Source organism: Podarcis erhardii (assembly GCF_964252035.2).
Source record: "Podarcis erhardii genome assembly, chromosome: 1".
NCBI classification, from domain to species: Eukaryota; Metazoa; Chordata; class Lepidosauria; order Squamata; family Lacertidae; genus Podarcis; species Podarcis erhardii.
This window is the reverse complement of record NC_138497.1, coordinates 109274336-109296796: the sequence shown is the minus strand read 5'-3', so window position 1 is coordinate 109296796 and position 22461 is coordinate 109274336. Positions and strand designations below refer to the sequence as shown.

Here is a 22461-nt window from a genome sequence, read left to right as displayed (position 1 = left end):
TTGGGAAGGAGGGGGAAATAGCTTTATTACAAAGCACAGCAGGATCATGTCTGCGCATTCAAACACACAAGCACAAAAAGAGAAGATACAATAAAAACAAGACAAAAACAACCTATCAATTTACAAATTCTATCAAATTGCATGTAACCTTTTATAAAAAGGCAAAGTTCTAACACAGGCATTAGCCAAAAACAATTGCAGTTTAGTTCCCGGTAAAGTTTTGAACTCTTTAAAACAAAAAACAGGAAAAAAATAAATTATAGCTCACAATTATTTAACTAAAGTGTCTCAAGAAAAACATGGGAGGTTAAGTAACAAAAAGCTTTTGACAGTATTTATATTACAACTTAGATTTGAACTTTTTTCAGTGTCTTGCTTATAACTTGATATCATTTGTGAATTGATGAGTTTTTTTAACATATTGAATTCAATAGGACTTCCAGAGTAAACAGCATCAGCTGGGGAACAGCTGAACTGAATGTTCAGAACAATTTGCAAATTTCACATAGTTACACAAACCTACATGACGAGAACTTGGATCTAAAGTGCTGTTTAAAAATGCAAACTTTGCACTGAAGAGTACAGAACCTGTCATCTGGTATTTATGAATTTAGCTAATTATACACAGTCAGCTATTAAATTTGAATTTGCATTCAGTATTTAGCACCTGATACATGTAAATCACAAGCAAGTTGGTACTGCCATCCAAAGAGCAGTGCAGTTTTCTAAAGTTTATAGATCAAATTAAACGTTTATGAAAAAAACATTATGTTTCAATAGAAATCATACAAGTTGGCAGAATTTGCAGTTGGACTCAAAGCTAACTGGGTTCTTTCAGGTCAGTGTAGAGAGGAGGGAAAAATATGAAGCAAAGCAACCAAAACATATTTCAGGTTTGTTTCAAAACACCTTACTCACAGCACTCACTCTACCACCTTGCTGAGAAACTGTACATAAGACATAGCATGATAAGAGCAACTACAGTGGTACCTCGGGTTAAGTACTTAATTCGTTCCGGAGGTCCGTTCTTAACCTGAAACTGTTCTTAACCTGAAGCACCACTTTAGCTAATGAGGCCTCCTGCTGCCGCTGCGCCACCAGAGCACGATTTCTGTTCTCATCCTGAAGCAAAGTTCTTAACCCGAGGTACTATTTCTGGGTTAGTGGAGTCTGTAAACTGAAGCGTATGTAACCTGAAGCGTATGTAACCTGAGGTACCACTGTATTGCATTATAATTCTCCAACCCATCAATGGGGAATCTATGACTCTCCAGATCTTGTGTGGGTGCTGCTTCCATAAGCCCCAGCCAGCATGGTCAATGATTAGTGATGATGGGTGTTGTAATCCAAAAATATTTACTTTATTTTATTTAAATTTCTATACCACTTTATATTTTTTTAATAAAAACCTCAAAGCAGTGTACACCATATTAAATCAATAAAACAATAGCCAGGCATTGTTTCTCCGGCTTCATGAGGAGCTTCTTCAGTAGGGCTGGGTCAGTGTGGGCCTCGCCCCCTAGGCCAGGTGGAAAGGGCCTTGCAGGGAGCGGCCTTCACACCTCACAACAAGATCTGGAGGGTTACAGGTTCCCCATCCCTGCTCAGGTAACTACCCTCTTTTGGTACAGGTGGACTCCCCACTCTCCTCCAGATATGCTCTGGTTCCCTCCAGCTGGTTCCCTCAGATAAATTTTACAAGAATCACGGCACATGCATCTCTCCAGGCTCCTTGTAAGACAGCACTCTTTGGCTTTGACCCTGGCCTGTGATAAATTCTGCCTTCCAGATTGACCCTCTACTACATTTGCATGTTTCTTGCTTCCTAAGCTCTGTGTAAATCAGGGGTGGGGGGCTGTGGTCCTCCCGATGTTGTTGGATTACAACTCCCATCATCCTTGACTATTGGCCGTGCTGGCTGGGCCTGATGGGAGATGGAGTCCAGGAGCATACACAAGCCCTCCTGTGGGATCTGCCCCAACAGTCCTGACTCTAGAACCAATCCTAGGACTTACATTCATAACTCCATGTTTGGCTGCATACGGCTGACAGTATTGACAATGGGTGCAGCAGACTGCATACACTCAACCATGTTTAAAAGATGCATTTACTGTGCAATCCTATGCGTGTTTACTCAGAAGTGAATTCTACTGAACAAATAAGCACGCAGAAGATTACAATGATCAGTCTTGTCAGAGAGGCTGCTACTGTACAGCTGATATGAAGGAAACACCTAAAAACTCCTCACCAGATAGAAGGAATAGACACACGTGGGAAGAGCACGTCTATCACACTTCTTATTACTTAACCATTATTGCATGTCACACTAGATATAAAAAAGCAGACACCTTTCGCCTTCTCCTTCCCCTATGAATTAGCAGTGCAATGTGTGTGAGGTAGCCAAGAGGATTTGTGATAATGCTTTCAAATTAACAGATGCTGCGTAGTCTGGAATGAATGACAACTGTGGTTGGATGCATTTTCGAGGGAACTGTAATGGAACAGTCTGGTTCCCTCCCCCCCCCCCCATACTTTCCTGGTGTGGTTTAGTCCCACGGGGTGTTGCTCTCAATTGTTCCATCTCAGTGTGTATGTTGGAGCAAGTGGAAGGTGGCCTGAGTTGTTCAGCTTAACTACAGGAAAGGAAGGTTGCTATGTGAGTTTGTAATCAGGATAAGCTGTTTATAAACCTACCTGCCTCTTGTGGGAGCAGGAACAGTTGAGACATGGAAGCCCAAGTAAGGACTCTAGTTCTAAGACCCACACAGAAAGAAGGGATGTTATAGCAGCTCAAGGAATGCAACATGTGAATGGGGATCTACACACCCCAGCAGGATTTTTTTTTTTTTTTTTGAGTCTGTGAGAAACTGGACATAAGAGGAAATGTTGAAAGAAAATAGTCTTGCTCAACCATTTGCCCCTGGTTTGCATGACCATTCCACAAACTTTTGCAAATGCCTGTCAGGTCAGCACATCCTTAGCCTAAGAGCTATGGAAATCACATTGACTAATTCCCTACTCTGAGGTAGCATCTCAGCATTATGATGGTATCGTGAAATCATAATCTTGCTAAGCCCCGCTACATGCACATACTTGTGTGTGCATGCATACACAAACTGAAGCTAATTTTCTCTTCCTTTTTCTATTCTGTTTCTTCAAGAAAAGGATCACAAACTGAGAAGACGAAGGCTCATGCACACACTCACACACTCACTCAAATGCATACTATCCAACTTTTGCAGATAAAAAAAAAATGGGATGTGCATCTTCCGGGACCCAGACCACGATCTTGCCCTGAAAAATGTGTTTCTTTCAAGGCAAGAATGCAGCACTCAAAATGGCTTCTGCAATCTCACATGAAAAAACAGGGTGTTCCACTTTTTCCAATTGGCGGGTATGCAAATGACCATTCTCCATCACCATGAATGCATCAATTTATCGAAACTACTTTACTGTGGTGTAAATGAGATGCTGAAAGCAGTGTGACATTTTACTTAAGTCAACCTTCAGTGTTTCCCAAATTTCTGAGACTTGAGCTATAAACCCCCCACAAACAATTACATTGCAGGCCAAACAAACTCAGTAATTTAAGCCTGCAGGGAGAGAACAATGACTCATACAGAGATGCACTGAGCAGCCTCCTACCAGAGGCTTCTTTGGGTACTTTTCAACATTTAATGGTCATGATCCATCTCTCATAGCCTATTGTCATTTCTCTTCTGGCATACGCTCTTCTTAAAAATAAATCCCTGTGTGATGCCTATCTCCTGCTCCTAGCATTGTTTTCTGAAAGTTTTGCTGACTATGCAAGGAAACTACTGCAGTTAAGTCTCTCTGTGCATAGATTAGTGTGCTAGAGACTTCTGAACATCCTTCCCAAACTGCAATTGCTGGCAGCATTTCTTCCAGTGCTTCATAAACAACTATTTGCACAATGCTGACTATATGAGGCAGTTGTTGTACTCAGACATAAAGCTAAATTGCAAACATGAAGCATTGTCCTGAATTAGACCATTGGTCCATTGATCTCAGTGATGTCTACTCCAGGAATAAGGAATCTGTAGCACTTCAGATGCTGTCGTGTCTCATCATCTGTAACTGGTGCTGATAGGAATTGGGAGTCCAACAATGTCAGAAGGATCACAGGTTTCCCCATCCCCAAATTGTTCTTGGCTGGAAGTAGCTGTCCAGGGCCTATTCCCAGTCTTACCTAGAGAAGTCATGAATTCAACCTGAGACACTTATACATTCACAGCATGTACTCTGCCATCACTGAGCTATGGTCTTTCCTTAACCATCATTTGGTGTCATGTCTGAAGCTATGCCAATTTACAGGCCATGGCTTGCAAAACAGGATATTGAACCACACAGTTTGAAGCTGGTTTGCAAACATAAATTCTGCAAGCTGTGGTTTGCGCTCATGCTGGAATTCACAAACTACCAGAAAGCTAGCTAGGGCCACTGCTCCACCTACAGAGACTGCTACACCATGGAGACAGAAGCAGATTTATGAAGCTGTGTGCTGATCAGATGGAAGCAGACAAGCACCTCTAAACTACAGATTACTTGCCGTACGTCTGGAACTTCAAACCATGCTGTGGGTTCTTAACTGTGCTTGGCATAAGAAAACCATAATTTGGGGTGGTGCCTGAAATAAGAGTGTACATATTTCACATGGAGAAGAGAATACAAGAGAAGAAAGCCTTCCACAGAGAATAATCTCTTAAGATTCTTAATATATTCTGTGCAGTACAGGATCACGACGACAATGCCCAGCACCAGTGCAAGGGAATTATTTTGCCTTTGCTGGGAGCTGGTCTCCAATCACTTTTCAGCTTTGCTCTATTTTTCCTATCTCACATAATGCAAGGGTTGCTTCTGCTTGTGCTATGTCAAAGACAGGAAGAGGCAGAATCAGCCTGCAAAAATTTGGGCAAAAACAAGTCTAAAGTTATTCTTTCCCTTGCTATTTTTATTATTATTATTATTATTATTCTGAATGGGTTGACGAAAGCTAAGCCCCAAACTATTTCTTTGGCCAAGAACTAAAGCCATCAGGCTTAAACAGTCGTGGACAGCTGTGGAGTGGAGGCACTTAACTGACCTCCTGGCAAATGAGTCATTGCCTCTCACTGGAATGGCGAGACAGAGAACAGGAGTGGTGGTGCTGTCAGTGCAGTGCAAACACACTGGCAGAGCCAATCTGGCACTTCTACAATTATTATTCTGCTCTTCGTGAATACAAATAAGAAGAAGGAAAATATTAGATTAATATTCCAATTCTTCCACATTATAAATGGATCTTGCCAGAACAAAGTTGACTATATTTAATCACATTGTCCTATACTGCATCTTCTATGTGTCCCCAAATAAAGAGTATAATTTAATTTGATATTGTACTTTATTATTCCAACAAGATAGGCCATTATTATATTTGAGAACTATCAATATTATTACATGCTCAAAACACTTTTCCAAACAGACACATTTCAGCCAAAAATAATGGTTACTTATTTAAGATCATATGACTAGGATGCCTTCCCCACTGAACATAAATCACTCTGAGGTCATTTCCTGATCTTAAGAACTGAAATGATTAGAAAGACAAAAGCCACTTTGAAATACGACTTCTTTCTCCCTCTCCTTCCCTCTATCCCGCCTCCCCCCAGCTGTTTCTAATTTTTTATTTCATTAGTCTAACTGAACAAAACAGGTATTCAAGGAAACTAAGCAGGAAAGTGGGGAAGGAGAATCAGATAACTGCAAAAAGAATCTGTAGTTTATACCCAGATATACTGGATAAGTATTCAAATCAAAATGAAAATATGATCAAATTTGACTTGCATCGTGAAATTTCATACAGGGCATTCGTTCCTGTTATTTCTCTTGGTGAAGACTTGCGACGCTGCAGGTTCTTTTTACAGGAATTAATTCCAAATATTGTAAGCTCAGCAGCACCCTACGGTTGGCACATCACCAGCATATGAAGAGACTGAGGGCCTAGAGAAGCTTGTCTCTTTTTCTAATAAGCCTAAATCTGGGGATATTTAATTAAACTGATGGGCAGGAGAAGATTGAAAACAGACAAAGGAAGGTGCTGCTTCACACAGTGCATACTAAATTGATGGAGGCTGCATGATGTTGTGACAGCAACTGCACCTACATCTTAGATGGCTTTCAAAGGTATTAGTGGTTGAAGTCATGATGGAAGACTCCCATGTTCGGAGGCTGGATGCCACTTACTAGCAACTGCAGGGGAAGAACAGTAGCCATTGTGGCAAACTGGGTGCTGGACTGGGTGAGGCATTGATCTGATTCATATTATTACTAATGGTCAGAGAATATGGGAGTTGGAGTCCACCAACATCTGGAGGGCATCACATTGGCCACCCTGCCTTATAAAACTACAAAACTGATCTGTCAGGGAGCTGCAACCTCTCCCAGAATAGGTCATACACCTAATTCCCAGACATGGGAACCACCCACTGACAGCATTGCCATCTTATCAGGATTCAACTTCAGTTTATTGGCCCCCATCCAGTCCATCATTGCCTTCAGACACCTGTCTTCACAGCATCTCCTGATTCTGCATATCATTAGCATACTGATGAAATGATGCTCCAAATCCCTGGATGACAGTTCCCAGCAGTGCCAGACAGGTGTTAAATAGCACAGGAGACAGAAGAGACCTTTGGAGCCTACGGCTTGCCAATCAGAAGGTCGGCGGTTTAAATCCCCGCGACAGGGTGAGCTCCCGTTGCTCGGTCCCTGCTCCTGCCAACCTAGCAGTTCGGAAGCACGTCAAGTGCAAGTAGGTAGATAGGTACCACTCTGGCGGGAAGGTAAAAGGCGTTTTCATGCACTGCTCTGGTTCGCCAGAAGTGGCTTAGTTATGCTGGCCACATGACCCGGAAGCTATACGCCGGCTCCCTCGGCCAATAAAGCAAGATGAGTGCGGCAACCCCAGAGTTGTCCATGACTGGACCTAATGGTCAGGGGTCCCTGCCCCTTTACCTTTACCTTTACCACACAAAAGCAATGCAGCAGAGCTATAATCTCCCCGTCCTATGTTCTGGCAGAGACCCTATAAGTCAGGGGTCAGCAAACATTTTCAGCAGGGGGATGCTCCACTGTTCCTCAGACCATGTGGGGGGACGGACTATATTTTTGGGAGGGGGGAATGAACAAATTCCTATGCCCCACAAATAACCCAGAGATTTAAATAAAAGCACACATTCTACTCATGCAGAAACACCAGGCAGGCCCCACAAATAACCCAGAGATGCATTTTAAATAAAAGGGCACATTCTACTCATGCAGAACCACGCAGGCCCCACAAATAACCCAGAGATGCATTTTAAATAAAAGGGCACATTCTACTCATGTAAAAACATGCTGATTCCTGGACCGTCCGCAGGCTGGATTTAGAAGGCGACTGGGCCAGATCTGGCCCCCGGGCCTTCGGCTGCCTACCCATGCTATAAGTAGCACCCTCGACTCCCAACTCCTTGAGACACTCCAGAACAACACCACATTTGAACGCCAAGAGCCAGATGTTCTTGCCACATCAGTTAACTGCACAGCAAGAGACACTGGAGCATGATCCGAAATAGCAATTGTATCAATATGACATGCGGCTACATACTGAAGTAGGGAAGAAGAAACCAAAAGTAATCTTAACAGAAAACATCCTTCATGTACTGATGAAAGAAAAGTCACATTCTGTTGGGTGTAGCATATGCCAAACAACCGTCAATCCAAATTCAGACATATATGCCTTTAGCATTGACCTTACTGAAGACTGGATTTTATGGAAAGGAGTATCCCTGTTTAAAACTGGGTCAAGAACATCGTTATAATCTCTCTCAATTACCAGATGCTCATAAGTCATATCACACAAGTATCTCAATCACTCTTGAAACAGAGTCCAAATTCGGACCATTAACATTCACTATAGCAGTTATCATATCCAAGGTCTTTTGCCAACAAAATAAGGCATCACTCACCTGGAACAACTGCTGCTTGTAACACTACAAGAGGTGCATTTTATACGTAACTATAGCCACATCTTTACATAGAAGCCAACTTGTAGAGGCCAAGGTTCCTTTGCCCACCCCAATAAATTATTTGAGGGGGCCAGGCCTCCTCTAAGTTGATGGGCATTGCCATTCAAATAGTGAGTGCACCATGTCTTGTGGTCAATTATCTGGGGTGGGGTTTACTTGCCCCACCTCCAGTATTTTATTCAAGTTGGCACTCTTGCATCCTTAGAATCATCAGCATAGACTACCTCTACTCAGTCTTCACAACGTGTCTATTTTATCATCCATAAACAGATGTGCCTCTTGCCACATCAGCTTTTGATATTTTTAAGTTTAGAAAGCACCTGTTTTCTTTAGTTACAAGAGCCCAAGCCCTTACAATTCCATGTACAGGGGTACCTCAGGTTACAGACGCTTCAGGTTGCATACGCTTCAGGTTACAGACTCCACTAACCCAGAAATAGTGCTTCAGATTAAGAACTTTGCTTCAGGATGAGAACAGAAATCGTGCAGTGGCAGCAGGAGGCCCCATTAGCTAAAGTGGTACCTCAGGTTAAGAACAGTTTCAGGTTAAGAACGTACCTCCAGAACGAATTAAGTTCTTAACCTGAGGTACCACTGTAATAAAATTTAACGCCTTCATATGTATGCATATGTATGTATGTGTTTTTTCAGGGTATTACCACAGGATTAAACCGGATTAGGCCCTGAAATGGACTTTGGGCATGCCTGATATGCACAATAGCAGTCCAGGATGAACATCAAAATAGAGACATGTATTTTTCTCATATGGTGGAAGTACAAAAAGCAGGTAAGAATGTCAGGAAACAGCAATGAAAAAGTTCCAAGTTAAGGATGAGCTCTCAGTCAAAATTTCACTCCAGCTACACCATAGCAACAAAGGTAAGCTGTAGACACTTCAGATGTCTAAAATCCAGCATAGACAGAATAGAAGAAATTACTTGGGAACGCTCAAGTGTCTCACTGTGCCCTTGTTGAGGCCAGCACTGGATTTATTCCAGGAAGATGTTTGTCAGGGTCTCCTGCCTTGTAAGATGAATGCTGTTGATTACCCACACAAAATGCAAGAAATTTTACAAAATAAATAATATTTTTCTCTCTCGGAAGTAGGCGTGTTCTGTGGAAAGTTTTCTGCTGGTGGGACATCTGTTTTGTGTAAGATACGGTGCTGTTCTCTTCCCTCGTTGAAGTTTCCCCTTCTGTCCAGAATGCTCTAGCAGAAACCCTTTAACCTCAAAATTTTCCCAATGAAGTGGGTCACAGAGAAGGAGCTTACACACAATGAGCTCTCTCTATATCCAGCTAGTAATCTTCCGGTAATGTTAGCGCCTCTCATAAAATATCCTCAACAAAGTGAACAGGCTGACTTTGCTCACTAATATTATCAGGGATGCCAGGGATTCTGAGATTGGATCTAAGGGGATGGCTTTCAAGTTCTCTTATTCTAACCAAGATGTGGCCCATTTGCCTTCTCATTCTGGCCCATGGATGGTCCAGGAATCAGCATATTTTTACATGAGTAGAATGTGTCCTTTTATTTAAAATGCATCTGTGGGTTATTTGTGGGGCATAGGAATTCATTCATATTTTTTAAAAAAAATATAGTCCGACCCACCACATGGTCTGAGGGACGGTGGACCGGCCCACGGCTGAAAAAGGTTGCTGACCCCTGTTCTAGCCATTAGTTAGCCTAAGAAAAATGATAGGCTTTTGTAGTGCTGCCTTATGAGCTGCAGCGGTGTCCTCAAGTTAGATCTTCTGAGTTGAAGAGCAATTTTTTCAACAGAGTCTTGAAGCTGATCAACAGAGTCTTCAATAGACTCCTGTGGCTTTAATCGCTTTAAGAATCAACATAGCATTAGTATCTTTGTCAGCCTCCGCTGCACCAGCTAGGGGAAGAGGCTGGTGTCTGCAAATTCTTGGCAGATGCACTTCAAATTACAGGAGCTTCAGTCTTCCTGTTATTTCCCTTAGATGCCATAATATCACTAAGGGGGAATATGCTCTTCATAATTAGCAAGCGAAGGGGGAAACTGCTTGCAGCCCACTAACTCACCTTGTGTAGTTTTTCCTTTCCGCTGCAAGAGCATTTGATCCTCTAACAAGAATCAATGCCCTGCCATTTTCTAGATGTTGTGTTCCTTCAAAAGAAATAGTTCTTCAAAGAGCTTTAAGATCTGTGTGACCAGCCTCTCCAGTGCTGGAGTGCACATCTTGAGGACCTTGACTGCAGTTAACTATTTTATTTTATCCAAACAAGCCAGGCACAGAAATCACAGTTTGATCTTGGTTTATTTAGACAAATAATAGTTTAGAGCCAGCGTTCGAAACTCCCATTGTTCTAGGCGCGTTCTGCAACAAGGAATTTCATTAGCACGAGCAATTTCTGAGCTCTGGGTTGTTTGAAAAGGGAATTAAACAAATGAATGGACTAGAAGGGGAATCACTGGATCACAATCAACTTTCACTTCCGCTGTCAATTTTATTTGTGATTATTAATTTTCTGATGCTGTTTGGTTTGTTTAAAAGTTCTGTTATTAACTGTGATCAATTTGACTCCCTGGGACTCTTGAATGAAGGGACTCTTGAATGAATGATATATAAATATATCTCTGGAATCAAGAGAAAAAATGATCCTGAGTACCAGTTGCTGGGGGTACTTGATTTGGGACTATATAGATCTTTGAACTAATCCAGTTCTTCTAAGATGAAAGCAGGCAGGTACACAGGACAAGACATTTTCTTTCTTTTTTTACTTAGCCTCTGCAACTCTCTCTCTCTCTTGAAAAACCCCTTTTCGTCCCCTCTGCTCCTTGCCTTTCATCATCTCATGATCAGGGGGAAATTGATTCAAAATGGAATATGATCTGACATTGCTTTGTAGGTAAGAGGGAAGAAAGACTCATGTGCCGGATTGTCTCTGGTAATTTTTGCGGTTATGTTTTGTTATGATGTGATACTTTGCTGATTTTGGATTTTTATGTATTTTGTTAGCTGCTTTGGATATTTATGTAACAAAAAAAGCAGAATACATGTTTATTAACATATTATTGAGCCCATGTGTATGTAAATTGGTGCAACCACAATTGCAAAAATATCTCATACACTGGGAACAAAAAATACCACAGATACGTAAAATGTGTATGTAAGAAAATTTATAGGTATGTATGTACCTATCTGCTACCGGGTCACCAATTTTATGTTTTCGAAAATTGTCTGGTCTGGTTTAGGTGTCATGTTAAACCATAGTTAAGACTATGCTTTAACATAAACCAGCCACTCAAAAGTCCCAAGGTTTGTTCTTAACTGACAATGCATTACTGGGGGGGGGGGACAAACAAACCATAAGCCCGGATTTAAACTTAATGACAAATCAGCCTCTGCTTTGCTTCCTTTCTGGTGCAGCAACAAGAGGAGTGTAGAAGGTGTGAAGTGTGGACTTTTGAGCATCATCAGAAGAGCCACCTCACTGTTCACTCCAAACTCATCTTGTTTATGAAAGTGTTAAAAAGCACAGGTCCCAAGAACAACCCTTTGTAGAACGGTCCATTTATTCTTACTCTTTGCTTCCTGCAACTTAGCCCATTCAAGATTCACAAGAGGACCTTTCCTTGACTGCTAAGCTTACTCATGATTTCCAGAGGCTCTTAAAAGTAAAGGGACCCCTGACCATTAGGTCCAGTCTTGACCGACTCTGGGGTTGCGGCGCTCATCTCACTTTATTGGCCAAGGGAGCCGGCATACAGCTTCCGGGTCATGTGGCCAGCATGACTAAGCCGCTTCTGGCGAACCAGAGCAGCACACGGAAATGCCGTTTACCTTCCTGCTGGAGCGGTACCTATTTATCTACTTGCACTTTGACATGCTTTTGAACTGCTATGTTGGCAAGAGCAGGGACCGAGCAATGGGAGCTCACCTGGTCGCGGGGATTCGAACTGCCGACCTTCTGATCGGCAAGTCCTAGGCTCTGTGGTTTGACCCACAGTGCCACCCGCATCCCCCAGAGGTTCTTACGGCTTTGTAAAATTTAAGTTGGACATATTTGCAATGAGATCATAGGCCCCAGCAATCTTATTTATATATTTATTTAGTATGTTGTACGTCCCGCCTCCCCTCCCCCCACTACAGGAGTGCAAGGCTGTGTATATGGTTCTCCCTCTCCTCAATTAATCCCCACTACCTGTGAGGTAGGTTAAGCTGAGAGGCAGTGACTGGCCCAAGGTCACCCAGTAAGTTTCATGACCCAGTAGGGATTTGAACCCTGGCTTTCCAGCTCCTAGTCTAGGGGTCAGCAAGTTTTTTCAGCCATGGCCCGGTCTACCGTCCCTCAGACGGTGGTGGGCCAGACTATATTTTGGGGCGGAAATAATGAACAAATTCCTATGCCCCACAAATAACCCACAGATGCATTTTAAATAAAAGGACACATTCTACTCATGTAAAAACACCAGGCAGGCCCCACAAATAACCTAGAGATGCATTTTAAATAAAAGGACACATTTTACTCATGTAAAAACACGCTGATTAACAGACCATCCACAGGCCAGATTGAGAAGGCGATTGGGCCGCATCCGCCTCCTGAGCCTTACTTTGGCTACCCCTGTCCTAGTCTGACACTCTAATCACTGCACCACACTGGCTGTTAAAAGAGAGAAAGAAAGAAAACATCTTGCATTAAGGATTCTCCAAGCAAGCTGCCTGCATGAGAGCACAATACTGACCATAGCGCAGCAACAGGTATTTTGAAACCTCCTTCCAGATATGCACAGCAAGCAAGTAAAACCTTATTCACTTGAAAGGGTTGCTATGGAGCTTTTGCCTGACAGGAAACAGCCACAAAATGTTAATGGGTCATTTCAAGTAAAAAAGTAAGGTGTGGGGATTAATACAGATCACCTCCAGCCAACTTGAGATAGTGGTGCGTCTATATCTGCTGCCTTGCCACTGTGGCGGGCGGGATATATTTTAAATTGAACAATGAAAGGCAAAAATTGTTTTCGTTGCCAACTGTCTCCATTCCATGATGGCAGTCAGAGGAAAAGGACTCCAATGCCTTCTTCTCCAGCGTGAACAGTAAAAGAGGCTTTAGCAGAGTTCTTGTCTTACGATGCAGTACACTCACTTAAGACACTAACTTCACTCCTTATGTACAAAGTGCAAGGCGCTTTCACTTTAAGGGCCTTAAATCACTTAAAAGTTTGCACTCTCACCAGAGCTGTTCACACTGAGGGGACGAGCAGCTTACAGACTCCTTTGCTTGTGGTCTTGGCCCAACTTGCTGAAAATGACTAACAACAAAGGGGATGTTCTGGGGATATGCTGGGAACCCGATGAAAACATCTCTGTGACCATCCTTGGTTCCCAGTTGTCTACCTCTAGCTGAGAATCATCATCCTAACCACTGCTTTTCATGAATTCTGGAGTGGATGGGAAAGGCCCAGGAATGCCAGCGATCCCTTGTCATACAGTTACTCCATTCTAGGATCAAAAAACCAATATTTGGAAATTTACAAATTCACTCATGTCCTGAAAGCATGGAAACGTTAAGGCAACCCCCCTTAACATTTGCACCATGTCCCAATGCCTACCCTATGGCTGCTTGTGTTGTGCTTTTTTAGCCTCCCTGTACCCACACATGTCATTGGTTTGTCAACCCCCAGGTTGGGAAATCTTTGCAAATCCTAGATATTTCTTTCATTCATTTAGAGGAGGATCAATCTGTTGCAGAGGCCTCTGCGTGTTTACTCACAAACGGATGGCTTGCTTGCCTCCTCCTTTCTCTTGCTGGCCTCATGGCCTCATGATGAAGCCGGCACTTGCTCCAATTGCTTTTTGAGCCACCCCCCCCCCCACCTCCGTCAAAAGGGGGAGTGTGGGCTCTAGAAGCTAACTTGTAAGGGAGCGCAACATATAATTTCTGCATCCTGTGAATCAAGGATGGGGAAGCTGTGACCCTCCAGATGTTGTTTAGTTGCATGATGGGAGCTGCAGTACAACCACATCTGGAGAGCCACAGGTTCCCCGTCCCTGAAATAAGCAGCAAACACAGATGCTTTAACTTACAACTTTCATGTTTCACGGCATATGAACTCCTTCGTAAATGCCTCGGTTTTTCTGTTACACTGGAGGGTTTTGATCCCATGGCTGTCTGATTTTTTAAAAAGGAAATTCACTGAATTGCATCACCTCCTTGGGTGATGTTACTGTGCTGCCACTCTGTAACTGTCAACATTCATGCTGCACTTGAAAGTTTTAAAAGCACTTTGCATGCATTTATCTCGGTAATCTTTTTATTAGTCCTGTACGGCAGGCCATTATTACTACCATCCCCATGTTGTCTCTGGTTTTATCTCCTGGTTTGCCCGCTGGTTCAAACAATGAGCACAGCAAACCATGTAATCTGTCACTGTTCTTCCCATATTGCCCCAAGGAAAAGTTAAGAGAAAGCAGCAATGGTGTGGCTTGGTGACAACTGTTGAATGTAGCCATCTGTTATCATCAAAGGCTGCAAATCAAGTTAATACAGCAGAGATCTCAAAACAGAGAGCGGGTCACTTGCGGAAGTAAGTCAAATGGAAGACTACAGTTGAAGTCATCATATGAAGTACATGGTCAAAGAATTAAACCTGTAGAAAACATCTGCACATCCTACAGATAGGGATATACAATAATTAATGAGAATTCTCCCTCCCTCTCACACACACACTGACTCATACACAGATGCAGTCACCCCCTTCCCTCTTCCACCTACTATCTTCCACAAGCCTTAGCAGCCTGGCAGCAACCATTTTTCTTTAGGGAAGAGGGTCCGTGAAGGAAACAACGTCTTGCAGTGAGCATGTGTGAAATAACTTGCCCTTAAATAAATGTATGTAAATAGTCTTCCACGTGAGAACTTTACCATCTGATATCTTTATTCAATATATAGCCCTTTCCTCCCATCAAATCATGAAGAGTAAGAAAGTGTAATACCCTTGCATTTTCTGAAGAGAGAATTTAAACTGGGGGGAAAGGAGAACTGAATGTATGTTATGGGTGTGCAAAAGGAGTCAGAAAGATGGGTCTGCACTTTTAATGTTGTTGGACACCTTATAAGCCTTACTTGTCTATGCCATTTTTCCATACTGTGGGGGCTAAATCATATTGATTTGAGAATGTTCAGGTGTTATCATGGGAGCCTTCCTCTCTAATTATACGGATACTCCTATGCCTATAGAAAAAGGGACATACCTCAATTTAAAGTTCTACAGAACTTATAAGAACAAAACCTTCACCCACAAGGGATGAGAGAAAGAAAGAGGCATCTTGTATGTATACAAGAGAGACAAGCAACCATCCCAACAGCTGCTCTGATTGTGTGTCTGTATGTGTGACTGAGGGGAGCAGAAACCCTTGAGCTAATCCATGTGTGTGGTGTGTGTGTGTGAGAGAGAGAGAGAGAGAGAGAATCCCAAGAGCCAGTGTGTGTGCATGTGTGTGACATGCAGAGACAACCCCAGCAGCCAGCCCATGCATGTGTGCTAAAGAGAACGAACCCCAATGGTTAGCCAGCCAGCCAGACTGTGTGCTTGACCATGAGAATCCCCCACCACACAGCTGTGTGCGTGTGTGTGTGAGAGAGAGAGAGAGAGGGGAAGAGAGATGGAACCCCAGTCAATGCAGGTGTGCAGGAGAGAGCCCCTCAACAGATGGCCTGTGCCTGAGAGAATCAAAACCCCAGCAGCAAACTCAACCTAAGATGTACACCTGTGTGAGAGCAAGAGAACCCCAACAGCCAGTCTTGGTGAGTGAGGGAGCACCACACTGGCAATCTGTGTGGTGTGTGTGAGAGAGAGAGAGAAAGAGGGAGAGAGAGAGAGAGAGAGAGAGAGAGAGACTGAGAGAAGAAACCCAGAGAGAGAGGAAGAGAAGAAACCCAAGAGAAAGAGAGGAGAGGGAGAACACGCACACAGAAATTCTCTGAAGACTGCCTGTGTGCGCCCCTGCGCGTGCCTTGCAGGACTCTCATGAGGCAACCAGTGTGCCAGAGGCAGAGAATGAGAGACTCCTCATCACCACCACCACCGCTGTCTCCAACCTGTGCGCGAGAGCGAGAGCAGGGGGAACTGCCCACATCACAGGTGTGGGAGAGAGAAGGCAGTCGTGGACCCGCAGCTTCCTTGCAGGATGCAACCAACTCCTCGCCTTACCCGGCCAAAGGATCGCCCCCCTCTCCGACCCCCGTAGGCCTCCCTCTCCCCCTTCCCCTCTCTCCTCTTGGAAGGCAGCAAAGAAGAGCATTGCGGGCGCAGCCTGGGCCCAGCGCGGGGTCCCCCCCCCTCCCCAGCCGTGGCGAGTAGAGGGCTCTCCAACTCCGCGTCGCCGGCCTGTAGAGCATCATCCACGCGCAGTTGCGACGACTGGCCTTTGCGGCACCGCCGTCCCCGCAACCCTCCCTCCATCGCCTTCCGCAATCCGCAGCTCCTTACCGTGGGCAGCAGCGGCTCCATTTGCGCCCCTTGGTCTTTAATCTCCATCTTCTGCGCTCTTGGGAACGGGCACCTCGCGCGCGCGCGCGCCCTCGCCGCCTCGCTCTCTCGCTCGCTCTCTGCAGTGGCGGCCGCGGCTGCTGCTGCTGCTGCTGCTCTTTCCTTCGGCGTGTCTCTGGCACAACCAGAGGCAGCGCCGCTCGCTCGCTCGCTCGCTCGCCTCTCTCTGCTTAGTATTCGGATCAGGTAGCTCTGAAGCAGGAGGCAGCCGCACGCCCCGACTCACCGGCGAGTCACATGGCTCCCACTCACACCCCGAGAGGCGGCGGCTGCCTCCAGGGCTGCCGGTGGGAACCCAGATTGCAGGACGGAAAAAGGTAAAAAGTGGAGAGACCGGCTTCCGGGATCCTGGAGGTGGAAGTGGAGGAGGAATTTCTCTTCCCCCACCCCGCCCAATTCAGCCCAAGTCGATGACTATTATGGCAGCATTTTTACACACACACACACACACAAAATATTTGATGGGCATTGCCACTCAAATGATGTGGGGCACCCCATCATGTGATCAAATGGTGTGGGTGTTCCCTGTCATGGGAAGGGGGGATTACCTGCCACTATAGGCGACGACTCCATGGGGCCTGAGGGGGCCTGAGCCCCCTCAAAAATTCGTTTGGGGGGCTCCGCCCCCCCAATAATTTAAGAAAATTATTAGTTATATTATGCTTTGTAAAATCACAAAATTATGTTGGTATTTTTTATTTTCCTTGTTTGACGATAGTTACCTTTTAAAATGCATTCAGTAATGAGTTAAAACAAAGCCACTCCTGATCTAGAGAGGGGGTGGGGTTGCGGGCTCTCGACCCATCAACAATCTCGCGGGGCTGGCGTCAGCCCCGCGAGAAGCAGGGATTCCCCCTAGCTCATTAATATTCACCGCCCACGGCGGCAGCCAATTGGCTGCCGCAAAGGGCGGGCCCTCACAGGTTCACTTAAGGTCGGGGCAGCCCGGGGCTCGCCCCTTTCGTTCCCCCAGCAGCAGCGGTTTGGAGGTCTTGGGCCCCCCCAATATTTTTTATAAGTCGGTATGGGCCCCCGCCCCCCCAATATTTTTTATAAGTCGGCGCCCCTGCCTGCCACCCAAATATTTTATTCAAGTTGGCACCCCTGAAATTATTTATGGATTTGTGCATTTATAACCCACCTTGCTCTCAAGGGCAGACTTTGGCAATCTTTGGTAATATGGTGCACTAAGCGAGGCCAAACTTTGACGCCCTAAATGGATCTTCTCAATTTTAGATCTTTTCAGTTTTGCACCCCCTCTTGTTATTTTCATATATTTTTCTTTGTGATCTCTTCTAATGATCTCCTTAAGCAGATAAACACAAATTGTAATCCTGTGTGAATTTTTCCGTTTGTCCAATAACCTTATCGAGATGGTTTCCATGTATCATCACTTCCATAAATAAAAGCACTCTTTCCATCATTAATCTTCGCAAATCTGTCCCCTTCTTTTGCCCTCTGAGGAGGTTCGCCCGCTGTATGAAAACAAATGCATTCCTCCTCCCAGACATAAGTCTTTCGACAGAACTTGCCAAAATGGCGACGCTGTTTTTTACTGCGTCATCCCAAAGCTCTTATACTTTCCACAATCTCCTTAAAACAGGCTTTTGGTTAAAAATTATCTCCACACAGTCTTAAATCATCCAGCTTAGGTCATTTAAGCGGCATTTCTGACTTGGGGGGGGGGATTAGTGGTTAACCACATAAAAGAAAGGAAAGTTCCCCCCACCATCCAGTCCCGTTGCCGACATACCGAGCCTTGGTGTGTCTTCTCATGATATATTCCTGTTTATCCGACCCGTCTTCTTTATCAGAGATCTCTTCAATTAGCAGTCTTTACTCCCCATTCTTCCTTGAAATATGTGCATTTGCTTCTTTCTAATTGTTTCTTTTGAAGTTGCTGCAGCTAGAGGCGCAAATCAGAGACAGCGTCCAGGAGAACCGAAGTCCACACAAGGGCTTTCTGCCTAGTGCCCCCACCCCCTAGAGTTCGGGGGTGGTATATGTGGGCACAGCAGGCAAGGGCAGTCCCTCCATCTCCTGGGGGGGCCGGGAGGCTGCTTACTCCCATCACAGCCTCTTAATTACCTCGTGTGGGTCGGAGAGATGTTATTGTCAGCCATCTTCCAATGCGCCCCTAGTGGCCCCCGTGACGCAATTATATTTCAAGGCACAACACATGCTATTGTTGCCAAAACTGCAAGATTCCAGATTCAGACCCAGAAAATGTACCATAACAAAGAAGAGCACGCACTTTGCACCAAATCATGTGACTCCAACATTTTGGGGGATAAGTCTACTCCATCTTTAATTTTTCTCACTTGAATTTCCTTTGTAACAGCACGTGTTTGGAAGCTTGAAAGACCAGTCAGCCTGTGAAGCAGGAATGTGGAACTTGCAGCCCTCCACATATTATTGTACTCCTCTGAGGGCCAGCCCAAGACATTTTGACACCTGAGGCAAACCATAAAATGGTGCCATGAGGCTCTGACGGGGTCCTAGAGTCCTCCCTATTCCTTCCCAAAGCTTAGTTAGCGTTTTCAATATTGTTTTGCTATTTTGTTTACTTATTTACTTGTTTTTATCCTGTATTTTATTCTGTGAACCACCCTGAGATCTTATGATGAAGGCTGATATATAAATCTAATGAAGAAGAAGAAGAAGAAAAAGAGGAAGAAGAAGTTGTTATGTATTTATTGGACCTATTACCCATCTTTCACTACAAGATCCCAGGGCGAGTTTAAGCAATGTAAGAATGCAATGTTAAAATCAGTTAAAAGGTAAAGGTAAAGGGACCCCTGACCATTAGGTCCAGTCGTGACGGACTCTGGAGTTGTGGCACTCATCTCGCTTTATTGGCCGAGGGAGCCAGCGTACAGCTTCCGGGTCATGTGGCCAGCATGACTAAGCCACTTCTGGCGAACCAGAGCAGCACACGGAAACGCCGTTTACCTTCCCACTGAAGCGGTACCTATTTATCTACTTGCACTTTGACGTGCTTTCAAACTGCTAGGTTGGCAGGAGGAGGGATTCGAACCGCTGACCTTCTGATCAGCAAGTCCTAGGCTCTGCGGTTTAACCCACAGTGCCACCCGCGTCCCTATCAGTTAAAACAATTTACAAAAAGAACAGGGCGGGTCCTAAAATCTCTCTTTGTCTCTCAGCTGTCAAAGGCCAGGGTAAACAGGTAGATCTTCAGCATAGAGCAGGAGCTACACAGAGATGATTCTGGACACACCTATGTGGGGGGGGGGCTGACACCATTTTGGGAGAATGCCATCCTCTGGACAGTAGCAGTTGGCAGGATGGGGCAGTGGCTTGGCAGGGCAGCCAACATCTTCAACATCTTCAACCATTTCCAAGGCATGGCTTGTTAAATATTTTAAAGAAAACACTCGATCTTTTAAAACAATGCCTATTTTTCTAATGGTTTACATGTATGATTGAAATAATGTGTGTGCTTTACTTTGTGCAACTAAACAATCAGAAAGTACCTATAGAAGTGCAAAATTCAAGCTGATATACCTCACGAAGGCCCAATGATAATTACGTCAAATGGGACACTTACAACTAGGAAAATAATATTAAGGCTGTAATCCATAAACTTAATAGCATGCTTGTCTATTTCTCATTAAAGGCATATGTTGTAATATTTAGGAATGATTAGAATGTGATGAATGTGACAGGTTGTTATTGCAGGGATCATTATGGCTTACATTTGAATTCTTATGGATTATTATTACAACTACATCAGAAATTTCTCCTGTAATTTTGGAAATGAAAATAAATGAATGAATAAATAAATGGGGGGAGGGAATGAAAAACAGCCTGTTGAATTCCATGAGACTTGCTTGTGATTGCATAGGATCATGCTGCATGAATTGATTAACAACAACAACAACAACAACAACAACAACAACAACAACAACAACAACAACAACAACTTTAACCCCACCCATCTGGCTGAGTTTCCCCAGCCACTCTGGGCGGCTTCCAACAGGAGATTAAAAATACATTAAAACATCAGTCATTTAAACACTTCCCTAAACAGGGCTGCCTGTTCTTCATATCTGCAAATCCAGGATTTCAGTGCTCAGTTGCAGTCTTTCCCTGGTTTTCCTGGTACCATGAAGCCTCCGTCTGTGGTGTTCGATCAGCTCCAGTCATCAGGCAATGAACATAACATTATGTACAGGAACTAAGCAATCCAGTGGTTATGCTCAGATTGCATCCCTCACATTGCTCTTCTATTTTCACTCCCACTGTGTTCTGCTGGAAGCATCCTTAATCAGCTCTGATACAAAAAAAGAAATTTAAACAGGCAACCATAGCTATGTTCCATTTTCCAGAGCCCATATCACCACCAGTTTTCCTATTCATAAGAAACGGTGTTTCCTCTTTTTCAAAAGCAAGGCAATTTGTGATTCAATCCTATAACCATTTACCTAGAAGTAAGTCCCATTGAACTCAATGAAAATGCTTTCTGAGTAGGCTTAGAATTACGCTGTTAAAGCCTCTCCTCCTTCCAGAGGGGAGGAGTTGTGAGCGGGAGCCCTTTCCCGCGTTTGGCAGGGACGTTCCAGCCCCTGCACAGCCGTCCCTGCTGCCGCGCCACGCCCCCTGGCAGTCAACCAATTGGGGGGAGGCTCAAAGGTGGGGTTAAGCTGGTCAAATGTGGCCACGGCAGCGCTTCCCTCTCATTGCACTGCTGGGTTTCGACAGATCACCCACCCACCCTCCCTTTACTTCATTGCTTGGTTCTTGACCTTACTATGGACCTGTGCTTGGTCGCCTTGGTTGTCCAAGGGGCCTGGTAGGACTTTTTATCCAACTGGCAAATTGGCGCCAGCCACTTGGTTTTTTGCCTACCTCATAGGAAATCATCACAACTTTTAGGTATTGGTGGTTAGGCACTGGGATATGTTTGTGTACTGGAGGGCAGGGTGTGGCCATCGCCTACCCCTCCACTTTATGGGTATTCCGTTAAAGGAATCCAGAGGTTGTGGATCCTGTCCGACGCCTTTGCTGGTGGCTAGGGCCATGGCACGACCCCGGTGACATCAGAAGGAGCTTACAGTTGTATTTGCATCAAAAGGCTCCTCCTACTGGTGGTTAACCCTTGTTAGTCTCACCCCTTCCTGAGGGGATGGAGTCAAGCTCTGTTGTTTTATCCAATGCCTAAGCCAATACCTCTCACATGCTGTAATCAATAAAGTTGTGGCCTTTTTTAGCCCATTTTCCTAATATACTGCGTCCATGTGTCTTTCTTATCCTCAAGCAGGTGGCGGGTCCTCGAATCACAAACACTTTTATTGCCTATAGCCTCTAGGAATTATCCCACCAGAGTTTAGCGTGCACCCTCTTTGTTTCCTGTTCTTTCTTTGTGGCTTTTGTAGGATTCAAATTGTATGCCACCTTATTTTTAAAATAAAATTGTTTGAAGTGGTAAATATGAACATCATGCTGAACATATGCAATCAACATAAGTATCTATAAAGCCAAAAAGCTGTGCAACCTATGTAAGTCTGAAACTATTACTGTAACATAATGTGAAAACCATGTTCGTTTTCTGTCATAAATGCGTTTGACAGCACCTTGAGACTAATTTTTAATAAGATTTTTATTACAAAATGAGCTTTCCTAGGCAACAGCCTGCTTCTTCATATCTGAGCTGGAACTTTTAGTGAGAAAGCAAACTGAAAGCTGATTGGTGGAAAACATTCTATAGTTCTTAAAGGGGTAGTAGTACAGATTATAAATTAAAAGTGCAAGCAAATTATAATCTCTCAAACCCTAGATTAATATGGTCCAATTACTGTATTAATTTCATACATGTTCCATGCAGCCATGTGCTTTGACCTTACTAAGAG

At 44.2% G+C, this 22461-nt stretch overlaps 1 protein-coding gene across 6 annotated transcripts in view; it reads right to left on the bottom strand.

Annotated features, from left to right (window-relative positions):
- The window catches only part of SLC4A10 (solute carrier family 4 member 10), a 164958-nt gene extending 148021 nt beyond the window's left edge, over positions 1 to 16937 (bottom strand). For 2 of the 6 annotated variants that reach the window (XM_081870942.1, XM_081870946.1), the window contains exon 1: positions 16532 to 16937. In XM_081870942.1, the coding sequence (XP_081727068.1) occupies positions 16532 to 16579 (48 nt within the window). In that variant the 5' untranslated portion in view covers positions 16580 to 16937. The remainder of the gene's footprint in view (positions 1 to 16531) is intronic. The other 4 variants (XM_081870943.1, XM_081870947.1, XM_081870945.1 and 1 more) reach the window with 2 other exon arrangements.
- Positions 16938 to 22461: the final 5524 nt, after the last annotated feature.